General features: G+C 55.7%; 1 protein-coding gene across 2 annotated transcripts; it reads left to right on the top strand.

Moving 5' to 3' along the window:
* Window positions 1-2,271: 2,271 nt before the first annotated feature.
* EFNA3 (ephrin A3) lies at window positions 2,272-12,962 on the top strand. Of its 2 annotated transcripts, XM_044004139.1 has the most exons (5): window positions 2,272-2,452; window positions 10,291-10,604; window positions 11,331-11,396; window positions 11,592-11,669; window positions 11,910-12,962. In XM_044004139.1, exons 1-5 carry the CDS (start codon window positions 2,325-2,327, stop codon window positions 12,038-12,040), a joined length of 717 nt encoding a protein of 238 aa, XP_043860074.1. In that variant the 5' UTR covers window positions 2,272-2,324; the 3' UTR covers window positions 12,041-12,962. The 2 variants fall into 2 exon arrangements, with proteins under 2 accessions (XP_043860074.1, XP_043860075.1); XM_044004140.1 differs by lacking the exon at window positions 11,592-11,669.
* The last annotated feature ends 1,370 nt before the right edge of the window (window positions 12,963-14,332 follow it).

The raw sequence follows: 14,332 nt of genomic DNA, 5'->3' as shown, positions 1-14,332 counted from the left end.
CAATACTTCAAGGTAGTATTGTAAGTGTTATTATCACCACTTTAAACATGAGAAAACTGAGGCCCAAAGAAATAACTAGCTTGTGGCATGAAGCCAGTAAGTGTCACCAGCATAACTTGAATTCATGTCTAACTATTGGTCCAGTTCTCCTTATACCCAGCCACCTGTCTTGGGAAAAACCACAATAATCTCTCAGGAATGGGAAGGGGAGGCTGTTTGTAAAGTTCCCTCCAAACCACCCCAAGGGACCTAATTTATCTTCTGATTTCTTAGGAGGGAGAGGAGAATCCCTTAGGAGTAAGGGAGAGTCCAGGGACAACACTGCCAGCTCTTGCCTGCTTGCTGGGCAGCAACTAGGCACAGTGCCCATTCTGGTTGGCACTGCCTACCAGGCACTTATGGAAGGCACATGATCTACACGCCCTGATCCTAATGCTTTTTAATTGTGGGCATCAGGGTCAGGGGTATACATGTGTGCCTATTTCTTGGAGTAGCTGGGAGTAGTGACAACCCCTATGGGTACATGGGCTTGCCTAGGTTTGTGAAAACCATGTCACCCCACCCGCTAGTCTGAGTCTTCCCACCAGAAGAGTGGAGCATGTCCCTATTCCATATCTTTATCCTTCATTTTTCCTCCTAAATTTAATCTCTTGGGATAAAGAAAGGGGAAGAGAAAAGAGGACAAGTAAGAAGAGGGAGGAGAAAGTGGAAGAGGGGAGCAAACAGAAGTGTGTGCCAGATATGGGCATGGGCTTTTTTTGTGTGAGGAACTGTGTGCCTCAGCATAACTGTGTGTACAGCGATTGGATTAAAAGACCTGGTTTGTGGCCCGTGCTCTGCCCTCTGTGCCTTTGTATTTGGGTGTCTGAGAGTGTGTGTGGAAAGGCTAGGTACCAGTAGCTGAACTGGGAGAAGGGGGAGGGGAGGGAAAGAGTGTGTCCCTATCCCCAGCATCTGGGGAAGCCCAAGTGTGTGAATGTAAGAGGCCTGTGTTAGTGTGAGTCTAGCTTCTTGGGTGTCTCTTCTTCTTCTTCTTCTTCTTCTTCTTCTTCTTCTTCTTCTTCTTCTTCTTCTTCTTCTTCTTCTTCTTCTTCTTCTTCTTCTTCTTCTTCTTCTTCTTCTTCTTCTTCTGGTGAGGCAATTGGGGTTAAGTGACTTGCCTAGGGTCACACAGCTAGTAAGTGTTAAGTGTCTGAGGCTGGATTTGAAGTCCTTCTGACTCCAGGGCCAGTGCTCTATCTACTGCGCCATCTAGCTGCCCCCTTGGGGTGTCTCCTCTTAATGATGCCTTTTGCATGTTTTAGGAGATACCCCTGGACTCTGACCCAGAATAGTTCTTGTTGAGTTTAGAGCTCCTTCTTCCTTTCCCCTTACTACCGCATCCCTTTGCTCATTAAGGATCAAGAATCCTGGTCATGGTTTTCTCTTTCCCCTTCCCTAATTCTAACATTCTTAGGGCCTGAGTTTTACTGGCCTCCCCTTCCCCACTCCTGTACCCCCTGCCCATCTGGCTGGGCAAGGCTACCAAGTCACCAGCTGTTCAGCCCTCTCCTGTACCAGGGTATCTGTCCACCTGCTTCCCCATATTTTGCCCTCTCCCCGCTAGGGACTGACAAGGGGAGAAAGCAGAAAGGGGAGGATTGTTCTGTTAACATGTAAATACGTAAAGCACTTTGCAAAGCTCAAAAAACGCTATATAGGTGTAAGCTATTATTGCTGTTGTTGTTCTGCTTCTCTATCCTCAAAAGAAACCCCCTCTCCCATTCCCATCATTCCCTAGATTAGAGACCTTTGAAATCTTTCATGCCCACCCCTCACTCAGATCTTCCAGTTAGCTGAGGGACAGACTTCTCAGATCTGGTGGTTAGAGCCTTGGATTACCTTAGACCCACCCTGTCCCGGAGGGGAGGAGAGGTAGCCTTGGCTTCTAGGCTCCCCGTCTCTTCCCTTGGGGAATTCCTTTTTGGAAGCGGCGCACAGCAAGCCCTTTTTGTAGCATCTCAGCCCGAGCCAGGGGAAAAGAGTAGGAGGAGCAGAAAGCGCAAGCGCGTTCCCGAGAGGGGAGGGAAGCCAGGGTCCTCATCTCCCACGCGCCGCGCGAGCCCGGGCGGGGAAGGGTGAGGGGCGGGGCCTTTCGGTGAGCAGCGCGCGCCGGGGGCGGGGCGTCGGGGGCGCGCCGGGCGAGCGGAGGGGGAAGGGTGGGGGCGTGGCCTAGGGCTCGGGGGCCGGCGGCGGCGGCGGTGGCGGCGGCAGCAGGGAGCTGGGAAGCGGCGAAGCGGGGAGCGGAGCTCAGTCGGGGGGCGGCGGCGGCGGCGGCTCCGGGGATGGCGGCGGCTCCGCTGCTGCTGCTGCTGCTGCTGGTGCCCGTGCCGCTGCTGCCGCTGCTGGCCCAGGGACCCGGGGGGGCGCTGGGGAACCGGCATGCGGTGTACTGGAACAGCTCCAACCAGCAGTGAGTCCGAGGGAACCCGGGGACCCCGGGGAAGGCGGGGGTTTGGGAGAGGCTGGGGCCCGGAGAGGAAGGGCAGATCGGGAGGCGCCGGGGGCATCTGGGGAGATGGGGGTGGGGGGCATCAGGAGTCTAGGAAGGATGCAAGGAGAGGCCTGGGAGGGGGGGTCGGAGTAGGTCGGAAAGAAGGGGGCGCTGGGGACATTGGGGGACGCGGGGTGGGGAAGCCTAGGGATCAGGGCATCTGGGTCTTGGGATGGGCGCGCTGGAGAGATCGGGGCCGGTTCAGGAGGGAGGGAGAGGACGCTGGGGGCGTTTGGGAAGACTCAAGGGGAGTATCTGAGGGCGCTGATTTAAGAGGCTGGGGATCAGTAGCGTAGGGGGATGTGCTAAGAAAGCTGTCCAGATCCCCGGAACCCTGTTCCCTCTCCATTTCTCCCGGCACCACACAGCGGGAGTCGCACGCCCCCGTTCTACATCCCCACCCTCCTTCCCCGCCCCCGCGCTTGGTCAGGGGGCCCGGATTTTGGGGTGTCTGGGAAGCCCTGGAAGGAGAGACCAACTTAGGGAAGACAGATTTCAGAAGGCCATTGACCTGTTTTCATTTGGGAGGATGTTTAAGAGCCCTGCTTGGGGTTCTCACACAGTCTCATCTAAGTGCGGGGCGAGGGACTTACGGGGTGGGGGGGGGAGTTGTCTCTATCTTTGAATCTCCCCTAGAAGACAGGAAAAATGTGTGTTATGGTGTCTATGTGAATGTCAGCTTCTGAGTATGTGGGTTGTGTCGCTGACTTGGGGTACCCTGCCTGGACTCGCCGTTCGCTTTAGAATGAGAGCTGTGGGGCAATAGAGAGATAGAGAGATATGGAGGATGAAGCATGGGGGGGGGCTGTCATGTCACAAACACACACTCAGCTTGGAGATGGTGTGTGTGTGCCTCTAAGTGTGAGCGGGCGTGCGCCGCTGTCAATGTGCGTGTGTCTGAGTGTGTGATTTGTGTGTCTGCGTCGACGATAGTGTCTGGGGGTGGGGTGGGGGTGACGGTAGGAGGGGGCTGTCGGCCTGTTGGGGAAGGGGCGGTCAGGGTCCATTTAGGGTTGTGTGTGGTTATGCCCGAGTTCGTGTGGTTGTCAGTGTCTCGGTCTCCGGGATACGTGTGTGGCACGTCTGGGTCAGGTTGTATATGTTTTCCTCGGATGTGTATGCTGGGCGTTTGTGGTTGTGTTTCGACTGGGTTTGTCACTGTGTGTCTGCCGTGCCCTGGCTATTCATCTTCGGGTGGTTGTGTGGCCCGGTTCTGTGTGTCAGTCCTTGCTTCTCTCTCACTCTTCGCTGCCCTTGTTTCCTCCTCCCCACGGAGCTGCTGTGTGTATCGCCCTCGCTTCTTCTGAGTGTTGAGTGTGTGTGTGGGGGGGGTGTCTGTCCCTAGGGGCACGGAGGGGGGTTATAGGGAAAGCTCACTGTCACACCTGCCTGGGCGGCGACGGGAGAAGCTCTGGATATTACTCCCCCCCCCAAGGGAAGAGGATGGCTTGGGGAGCAAACCGTAATGCCCTAGAGGGAGGGGACCCTGGAGAGCAGAGCAGCCCCGACCCCCAACCTCCCAGGGGAGGGGCTGCCTCGCGCGGCTTCGTTCTTTGTTGTTTTGGGCTCAGCGGCTCCCCCTCCTCCTAGCGCCCGGAGTGTCAGACTGGGGGGTGGGGTGGAGATGAGCAACGTTCCCCCCCCCACCCAATCTTGGAAATCTGAAGTGGTAGAGGATTTGTCTCTTGGCGTGCCCCCTCCCCCAGCGGGAAAGGGAGCGCTCTGAAGGGCTAGAGGAAATGATCGGGGGGGGGGGTAAGATGGCTCCCCCTCCCCACTTTTCTCTTCTCTCCCCCACCCCAGGGCACGCACGCCTCTCCGCCCCTCCAGAGTCTGGCGGAGAGTCGGGAGCGCGTAGGTAAGGGGGCTCTCGGGTCTCCCCGCTGCCCTTAAGGGCCCACCCGCTTTGAAAGGCGACGGTGATGGTTGGGGGATGCAGGACTTGATCCTGAGGGGATGGTGGTAGGAAGGTCAGGGCCTCCCCCACCTGAGTACAGGTGATAATTCCAATGTGGGAGTGGGCGAGGTTCGGGCTGGGAGGGGGTAACTCTCCCCTTGGCTGCCCTGCATTGAAGAGTGTCGAGTGAGGAGGGGGACGTGTCCTAAGGGCGAGGAGGGCACCGCCCCCCCTCCTTGCTTCCCTCGGCCTTTGTTGCCGCTGCGCCCGGGCTCCCCGGCTCCCTCACTGCGGCAGCCGCGGCCCCATAAATCGTGAGAGCGACGTGCTCCGGAGCCGGGAGAAGAGAGGGCCGGGGAGCTGGGGGCGGGGAGCAGGAGAGCTTGGGGGCGGGGCCCTACTGAGCCACAGGCTTCCACTGCCCCCCCACCCCCACCCGGGGTCACGTGGGGAGGGGCTCTATTTGCCACCCCTGGATCACGTGGGAAGGGTCTCTGGCCCCCTTGGGGGTCACGTGGGGAGGGTCCTTGCTATCCCGCCCCCTAGAGGTCACGTGGGAAGGGTCCTTATTTCTGCCCCCCCCAACCCCCCAAATAATTGAGGGGGGTGTCTGTCACCTAATGAGGTCATGTTGGGGGTGGCCAGCCAGGGGCCAAAGAAGCACAAGTTTCCAGATCCATAACCTATAGAGGAGCCTCTTAGTGGGGGCACAGTCTGGATCGAGGCTGCACCTGCTGGGCCGACTGTGGCCAAAGTGGGAGGGCTATGGGTAAAGCTAAGAAGGATATGGGGGTAGGAGGTAGAGGAGATGGAAGGGACCTGGATTGTGGGCTACAATCAGCCCAGGAATTGAGGAGCTTGGCAGAGGACATGTCTGGGGTTCCTTGGGTCTGTTTCTGTCTCTCATATCTTTTCTTGGCTTCTCCCCTCTCCCCCCGCCCCCCTCCTCCCGGTCCAATGTCTTGGTCTGTGTCTATTAGTATCTCACACCGTGCTTGTCTCTGTATCTCCGCCCTGATTTCAGTCTCTCTCCCCCTTTGCCTATGTCTCTGTTCCGATTTCTGCCTCTATCCTCTGCCTTTGCGAGACTCTGCCTCACTCTGTCTGCTTTCCCTATGTTCTCTGGCAGTTTCTATCTCTGCGTGCCACTGTCTTTGCTTCTGTTCCTGTCTCTCCTGTCTCTGACTCTCTGCTTCAGTCTCTGTGTGTCTCTCCGCTCCTCTCCGCCGCTGCAGATCAATAAACCTTCGCCGCCGCCGCTGCTGTCGCAGGGAGGAGGGGGCGGTGGGGGGCGGGCGGTGCTAATTCTCCGCCCCCGGTCGGGGTAGGGGGAAGTCCAGGGCATAGACCCGGCGTTGTGGGGTTGGGAGGGGGCGAGCCTTTGCAGGGGAGAGGTTCTTCGGTCTCCCGGGGCCCTGGGGCCTTTCTGTTGGGATGCTCCCGCAGGGATGTCGGGACGACCCAGGGTGGGGTGGGTTGGATAGGAGGGCGCCTAAACGTGCACGCGCGCCCGAGGGAGCGCTCTCGCCCCCTCTCTTCTCCCACCCGGGAGGACGCGCAGACCCCCACGTCGCGCGCACGTGGCCCAAGCTTCTACCTGCTGTATGGAAAGACTGAAAGCGCTGCTGCGGGAGCGCGCAACGGAGCCGGCGCTCCAGTGCCTAACATCGGGCTAGGAAGGCGAGAGGAGAGCGAGGTTTTGGTCTTCCTTCTCTCTCTCTTCTTAGTCGCCCTATTTCTCAGCTCCTCCCCTCTGCACCCCAGAGTTGCTCTTTGCTGTTATGGTGGGGGCGTGTAGGGAATTTAACAAGTCCCCAGGGATCCCCTTGGTCCCTTCTCCCCACTCGCAGCCCTTGTTAGATGCCCTGTTTGTGCATCCCTAATTGCCCCGGGGGGAGACACCCAAGCCTCCCCCACCCCGCCATTTCCCTCTGGGGGCGCCTCAGTGGGAGGGCGGGGCCGCAGCTCGAAAGCCAGAACGCCTGAGACCCTCTCCCTGGTCTTCTGAGGGGACAGTACTCTGGACATGGTGGGGGCGACAGAGTTTGGGCAGGCGATAGAGGGAGTGGTCGAAAGGCGAGTTAGAGCTCTAAAGGGATAGAGGTGATGGTGGAGTAGTGTTTAGAGAGGAGGAAAGTGGAAAGAAAAGAGCGGACTCCGGATATAGCCAGAGACCCGAATTGCTGAAATAATGGGGTGAGGGGGCAATATAGCAAGGCGGAGGTGTGCTTAGCCTGGATCAGAGCGGGGGAGGTGGGAGGTACTGGGGTAGGGGAGCCCAAGGTTACGGCTCTCGGTGTTCTTGGAGGAAAGAGAAGGGAAAGGAGTAGAATGAAGACAAGTGCTTCTAAGGAACCGGGGTCTGGGTCTCCCCTCCCCGCCTACACACTGCGCTCCCTTGAGGGCTTAGTTTAGCTTCCTTGGGAACTGGGAGGGGGTAGTCAAGGCAGTTCCCCTCCCCACAGCCCTGGGAAGAGAGTAGGACTGACAGTTTCAATTAAAGTGCTGAATTCAACCCTACGCCTCCCTGGAGTAGCGGTTGGGGAAGCCAGGCACCCAGCCCCTCCCTCACCAGATGCCAATTGGGCACAAACCTTTGAGGGGGAGGTTGTGATGGGGCAAGCGCCCATTGCCCACATGGGGGGGATGGGGACGATTTAGGGAATACTTTGAACTGAGATTTACATTCTGCCCCATTCTATGTAAGGGGAGTTAACAACTGCCGCCCAGCTTCCCTTTTATAAGGCTCCCATTGCCAGCTCCACTAATTAAGCTGAGGCACCTGAGGAGTGATACTTGCTGGAATGGGGTGGGGGTGGGGGGTGGAGTACAGGGGTGGTGTAACTGGGTGGAGCTGATTTGGGGTGGGCATGGAGGTATCGGGCGGGGCCAGAAGACAGAGGCCCCACTGTAGTGACAGGATGAAATTGGCACGGGGCATGGTGAGGGGGCAGTGCTGGCACACCACCCCCCAAATTCCCAATGTTTCTTCAACCCTGAGAGAGAAGAGGGAATCTCTGGGGTTGGGGGTGGAGAGGGCCCTTGGGCGGAGGCTGAAAGCCAGGCCCAGTCAAACCCGTTTGCCTGCTCCCAGTGCCCCAGGCCAGAGCTCCTGCCCACCCAGGTACCTGAGCCAGGGAGGGGCCTGAGTGACCCATAACCCCCGTGGGAACCAAGTGGAGAGGGTGGCATACTTGATGATTCAATGGGGGTTGTGCCTTTTCTCACAAGGGGTGCCCCTAACGTTGTGTGCATTCCAACTGGCAGGACACCTCAGCTCTGGAAAGAGTGCTCAGAGGCAGGGTGGGAAAGGGGGGGGAGCCAGAGAAGTAGGGCAAGGAGGGACCCTCTGTGCCATCCTATGCTGAGACCGACAAGCTTGTTATCCTAATGGCTGCTAATTAGTATTTGTGGAGCTAGGAATTGCTTAGTGATGTTTGGGGGATCTAGTCCCCTCCCCAGGGTTTTCCCAGGGACTGGAATCCCCAATTGAGTTGGTACATTCCTTAACCTCCTTGCTACCCCTCACCCCAGAAAAGAGAATATCCCATGTCCCCAAGGATAAAGTGAAATCTGGCCCTTGTTACTCTCTCCATATAGTTGTCCCAACCCATGAGTGACCCCATTTAGGATCAACCATGGGGGAGAGGGGATAAAACCTGAACTTTGATGACCCCAATGAGGTCTGCAGGCAGCATCTCCAAAACTAAAGGATGAAGGGATGATAGTACAGTGGGAAAAAATGAAGAACTAGAATTTGGATTAGGGCTGTGCTCCTTACATTCTGTGTGACCTTGGCCAAGTCATTTCATTTCTATAGGTCTGTTTTCCTTACCTGTAAAATAAGGAGGTTGGACCAGATGACTTTAGTGATACCCTACAGTTCTAAATCTATCACCCTTTGATTCTTTGACCTTTTTTTGGGGGGAGGGGCAGGCAATGAGGGTTAAGTGACTTGCCCAGGGTCACACAGCTAGTAAGTGTCAAGTGTCTGAGGCTAGATTTGAACTCAGGTCCTCCTGAATCCAGGGCCAGTGCTTTTTCCATTGCGCCACCTAGCTGCCCCCTATTCTTTGACCTTTTAAAGAGAAAGCCAAGCCTCTTCATATGGGTGCTGAGTCCCTTACATATTTTTCTGCTTGGAATTATTGGTGGTTGGGCTGCTATGCCCAGGTTGGGAGAGGGAGTAGGGTGTGTAATTGGAGCCTTGGTAGTTTCCTATGATGCTAAGTAAGGTCCATGCCTTGGGCTGTTTGGTGCTCAAAGTCAGAGTAATAAATCGTTTTGTGGGAAAAAGGAGTGTGAGAGAAGACACAGGGAGAAGGAGCCAAGGGGAAAATGGGGGCAAGATCTATCAGAGAGTGTGTGTATGTGAACTAGCAAGAGGGCCAGTGGCTGGGAGCTAGGGCTGTCAGCATATCAGGTACATCTGCACAGCATATGTAGAACTTAGCTTACATACAGGGGTCTGGTGGGGCAAACATATTTGTGTATCTGGCATAGGACTAATACATGTGCATGCATGAAGCTTAGACTTGTATATTTGAGGACAGGCTCAATTGGATACACAAGGAGGTGGCAAATGTGAAAGGTGTGCTGGGTGGGAAGGTGTCCTTCAGAGAGACATGGGGAGGGGGGAACCTCACCCTTCCCTCTCAAACTGTCCCAGGTCCCCCAGGTGTACTGTGGGGGTTGGGCACTCCTGGCCAGCCTGGGAGTCGCCTGGGCCTGCTCCGTTGCCATGGTAACCAACGCACATGTTTTTCCCCCTTGCACATACTCCCTTTAGTGGGCAGGGCTTAGGTTGCCTGAGTCTCTGCTGCCCCCAGGTGGTGTGTGCAGGCTGGATGTGAATGAATGAACATAGAGAACAGAGGGAAGAGGGACAGGGATGTGGTCCAAATTACTGGGGAAAGCTGCTTGTGACCCGCTGAAGGGAGGGAAAAAGAAACTGAAGCTGAATAAAGGCAGGGGCTGGAAGGACCCTGGGAGGAGAGGGTGAAGAGTTGCAGGGATCCTGGGGAAAGAGCTAGAGAGACATTGGGGAAGGAGGAGGGTTGGGGGGGGGAGGGTGTGGGAAGAAACACCAGGGAAGATATGGAGGGAAGATCTTGGGGAGAGGGACAGGGCCTGGAGAGGACACTAGGGGAGAGAAGTTGGGTGGGGAGGACATTGGGAGAGGGGGCAGGGAAGGGTCACAGAGGGAAAAAGTTCTGAGGGAGACTAAGGGAGAAGGATGGGGCAGGGAAGAGACTGGGAATGTGCCCAGGGACTGAGGAGCCCTAGAGAAAGAGTTAGGGGATACTAAGGGAAGAGGGCAGGGGGTAAGGGGCTCAGGTGGAGAGGAGGGGACCAGGGCAATACTGGGGAGAATGTCAGGGCTAAGGGGACCTTGGAATAGAGGGGAGAGCTGGGAGTACAGAAGAAAGGGGAGAGGCTGGGACAGCAGGGGAAAGGGAGGATGGGAAAGCTCTTGGGGGAAATGGACAGGAGCTGGGTTAACTTTAGGGGAGGAGGGAGAGTCTGAAGAACATTGAGGGAAAATGGGAGAGGGCCAAGAGTTGAAGGGTACTAGAGGAAAGGGGAGGAGAACAGTGATGAAAGGGAGAGATCCTGGAGAGATACCGAGGGAAAGTGGTTAGGCTGGGACACTAGGGTGGAAAGGATGGGGAGATGGATAGCACTGTGGGGACACGTTTTGGGAAGGGGCTGACCATCCTGAGGGGAAGGGAGGAGTGAGGAGAACACTATGGGAGAAGGGTGGTGGGGAGGAGGGAGGGGCAATAGGGACTGCAGACTTGGGGAGCTTTGGGGGAGGAGGGGCGGACTTGGGTTTTGATTACCTCCCTTCGCCCTGCAGCCTGCGGCGAGATGGCTACACAGTTCAGGTGAATGTGAATGATTATCTGGACATCTACTGCCCACACTACAACAGCTCAGGCTCAGGGCCGGGAGCGGGCCCGGGACCCGGAGGCGGGGCGGAACAGTATGTGCTGTACATGGTGAGCCGAAGCGGCTACCGAACCTGCAATGCCAGCCAGGGTTTTAAGCGCTGGGAATGCAACCGACCCCACGCTCCCCACAGCCCCATCAAGTTCTCCGAGAAGTTCCAGCGCTATAGCGCCTTCTCACTGGGCTATGAATTCCACGCAGGCCATGAATACTACTACATCTGTGAGTGACAGGCCCAAGAGTGTATGGATGGGGCGGGGCTGGGCGGGGCATGGGACAAGGGACCAGGGAGAGGGCAGCCTCTCAGAGTAGCAGTTTCTAAGTCCTAGCTTCCTAAACTGTGGGTCGAGACCCCACATGGGGTCGGGGGTCGCGTTACTGAATGTGGGGGTCGTGAAAAATTTGGCAACAGTAAAAGGTTACGTATGCCTATTTTATATAGCCGGAGTCCCGTAAAAATTTCTCCAGGCAAAAAGGGGTTGCGAGTGGGAAAAGTTGAAGAAGCCTTGCTCTTATAGTTTGAGGGCGGGGTCTCGAGGGTACAATACCTGTGCAGGACCAGGTATAGGAAAGAGTCTTAGGTCAGTGTCCAGGTCATGGACAGCCTTGGGCAGGGGTACATGGAGTAGTTGGAGCTTTGGGATTAGGCTGTCCCTATCAGTGATACTCCCTCTAGGATGGGCAGCACAGTGTTGTGAATGACTTGTCAGGAACTGGGGGGAGGGAGGGACCAAGGGTATAAGTGAGAGAGGAATGGGGTTGGGCTAGGGAGTATTTCCAAATCTTCCTGGGCTAGGTCCTTAGGTGACAAATGTGTTCAACACCACCCAAGAGACTAGGAGACCAATAGGAAAGGTTTCTGTAATTGCGTGAATAGAGGACTGGGAGGAGGGTGGATTTTCTAGCCTGGGAGTCCTGGAGTCCAGCTCAGTCTGTCTCCTCCCTCAGCAACGCCCACCCACAACCTGCACTGGAAGTGTCTGAAGATGAAGGTGTTCGTCTGCTGTGCCTCCAGTGAGTATCCCTTCTCCAATATCAGCCATCTCCGAATCCCCGGCTCCCCCGCTTTGGGGCACCCCCCCGGCTTCCTGGGGGTGGGGGCAGAGGCAGCACTGGGGAATTTATCCTCCAGCTGTAGCGGAGGGGAAGGGGGTCCTGGCCCTGACGAGCTCCCCTCCTCTCTTCCCCATCCCCCACCCCACCCCGCAGCATCGCACTCCGGGGAGAAGCCGATCCCCACCCTCCCCCAGTTCACCATGGGCCCCAATGTGAAGATCAACGTGCTGGGTGAGTCTGCGCAGCGCCCTCTGGTGGCCACTGCTGGAACTGCAGCCCCACCCTCACTGGTGCCTACCCTTCTGGCTCACCTTTGCATGCGCCCATCCCTCCCTGCCCCACAATGGGGTATAGACCCCCTTCCTTCCCATTACCTGTGGGTGGGCATATCCCTCGCTCTGCTGCTACCCCGCTGCCGCGTCCCCCTGCACTCCCCCGGGGCCCAGTCCTTATCTGTATGTTTATCCACAGAGGACTTTGAGGGAGAGAACCCCCAGGTGCCCAAGCTGGAGAAGAGCATCAGTGGGACCAGCCCAAAGCGGGAACATCTGCCTCTCGCTGTGGCCATCGCCTTTTTCCTCATGACGCTCTTGGCCTCCTAGCTCTGCTCCCAGGGCAGGGAGAGGTGGAGGGCAGGACCGGTGGGAGGAACAGCCAAACCACCATCACCTTTCTGGAGGGAACTTTCTTCCCAGGATGGATGTGGGGTAGATCCTATGATGGCTGTGCCCACCCCTACCCTGTGCCATGCTAAGGGCTGGGCACTCTAACTCTACCAGGCATCCTGTTAGCAGGAACCCCAGGTCGGCCTGGGTCCTGCCTTGTGGCTCTGGAGATTTTTGGTACCAAATTGTGGGGGGAAGAGGGGGGGTCTTGGGCAGTGCCCAACTTCCTGCCCCCTCCTGGTGCCCTCCACCCTGCCCCTGGTGCCCTTTCCTACTTTCCTCCACTCCAAGAGAGACCCCAGCTAAGTTCCAGAAAGAGCAATTTGGAGTCTGGGAGACAAATCTGTCCCTCCCCTTCTGGGGCAGAGCCAGGCCCCCTGTCAGGGGGAGGGGACTAGGTGGGTGAGGGGGTGGGCACTGCCTGCTGCCCCCTCCCCCTGTTTACAGCAATAAGCACGTTCCCCTCCCCTGCCCCCACCCTATCCCACCTCATCCCAGGATTGTGGTTTGGAGACCAAGTTTACAAGTAGTCACCCTGGGGGGTGGGGGAGGGGTGAGGGCAAATGAATAAGGGTGGCTCAGGTGGCAGGTGGGCATGTACAGTCTCTATATCTCTATATATAATGTACAGACAGACAGAGTCCCTTTCCCTTCCTAACCCCCTGGTCCCTTCTTTAACCTTCCCCTCCAGCTTTGGACCCCTTCCCTACCAGGCCCGGCCCCTACCCTGGGAGCCACCCCTGGCCCCTCGTTTGTCTTCTGTGAAGACACGACCTATGCAACGCACAGACACTTTTGGAGACCGTGAAACAACAACAACCCCCCCCCCAGAGACCGGGACCCAACTCTTAAACCTCCCCACCCCACCCCCACCTGCCCAACCCCCTCCTCCGGGACCTTTTTCAAGTGCTTTGGCTGTGACTTTCATACTCTGCTCTTAGTCTAAAAAAATAAACTCCAGATAAAAACAACACAATTTCTTTGTGTGTGTGTGTGTGTGTATACATTTACTTGACTGTCAATGTTTATGAGAGGGGGAAAGAAACAGTGTTCTATCTACTCTGCCACCTATTGATTAAGCGTCTTTGAAAGAGGAGGAGGTTTTAGGGTCCTATGTTGGGCACTGGGAGAGAGACACCAATATGAGCAATTGACAATTCATTGCTGGAGACAAAGAGTATATAGAAAGCAAAGGAACTGGGTGGGAGGTGTCAGTCTGGAGGATCAAGGTAGAGAAAAGGTGAGGATTGACCTTGACTTGTATTAGTAGACAGAAGGTGGAGTAGGTGTTCTAGAAATATTGAATCTGATCTGTGGATTTAGAGAGCTGCAAGGAACCTGAGATCACCTACCCACTTATTTTTCAAAGTATCAGAGAGGGAGGGAGCCCAAAAAGATGGGATTAAAAATCCAGGTCCTCTGATTCCAGATTTGGTACTTTTAAATGTAAAAAGAAGTTAGACAGGGCAGCTAGGTGGAGCAGTGGATAGAGCACCGGCCCTGGATTCAGGAGGACCTGAGTTCAAATCCAGCCTTAGACACTTAACAATTACTAGCTGTGTGACCCTGGGCAAGTCACTTAATGCCAATTGCCTCACCAAAAAAGAAAAAAGAAGTTAGACTGTGTACTAGGTATGGGGGCCTGGTTCTGAGACTCTATACCCGAAAATTGAGGGGTTTACATCCTGCCTACTACAGGTGCACTGTGCTAAGTGCTTTGCAGATATGATCTCATTTGATTCTCACAGTTACCCAGAGAGGTAGGTGCTGTTATTCCCATTTTACTGTTGAGGAAACTGAGGCAGAGATTTTTTTTTTTGGTGAGGCAATTGGGGTTAAGTGACTTGCCCAGGGTCACACAGCTAGTAAGTGTTAAGTGTCTGAGGCCGGATTTGAACTCAGGTCCTCCTGACTCCAGGATTCATGCTCTATCCTAACTGCCCCCAGAGATTTTTTTTTAAGTGACTTGCTCTGGTCACACAGAAAAGTCGAAGAGGCTGCATTCCTGACTGCGAGTCAGCATTCAGTCCACTGCACCATCTTGATACCAGGAGATAAGAATAAGAGGAGCTGATTTGCTGAAGGAATAGGAGAGTGAGAAATTGGAATATTCCTGAGTAGGGGAAGTATCTACTACACGTCTAAGGGTCAGGCACTTGTTTGGCACTGTGATGGATACTAAAAATTAGGAGAGGGGTCTTGCATTTTGACCTAGCAGGTTAGAGGGCA

The sequence above is a fragment of the Dromiciops gliroides genome, chromosome 4 (assembly GCF_019393635.1).
Source record: "Dromiciops gliroides isolate mDroGli1 chromosome 4, mDroGli1.pri, whole genome shotgun sequence".
In the NCBI taxonomy this organism is placed as follows: domain Eukaryota; kingdom Metazoa; phylum Chordata; class Mammalia; order Microbiotheria; family Microbiotheriidae; genus Dromiciops; species Dromiciops gliroides.
Note: the sequence above shows the minus strand (reverse complement) of the source record. Positions and strands in the feature narration are given on the sequence as shown.

Bases quoted from the DNA above. Each gene is read 5' to 3' on its own strand.
- EFNA3 (XM_044004139.1), top strand. From the start codon at position 2,325: ATGGCGGCGGCTCCGCTGCTGCTGCTGCTGCTGCTGGTGCCCGTGCCG. The intron at 10,605-11,330 runs GTGAGTGACAGG...CTCCTCCCTCAG, and splicing joins CCATGAATACTACTACATCT to CAACGCCCACCCACAACCTG. The intron at 11,670-11,909 runs GTGAGTCTGCGC...GTTTATCCACAG, and splicing joins TGTGAAGATCAACGTGCTGG to AGGACTTTGAGGGAGAGAAC.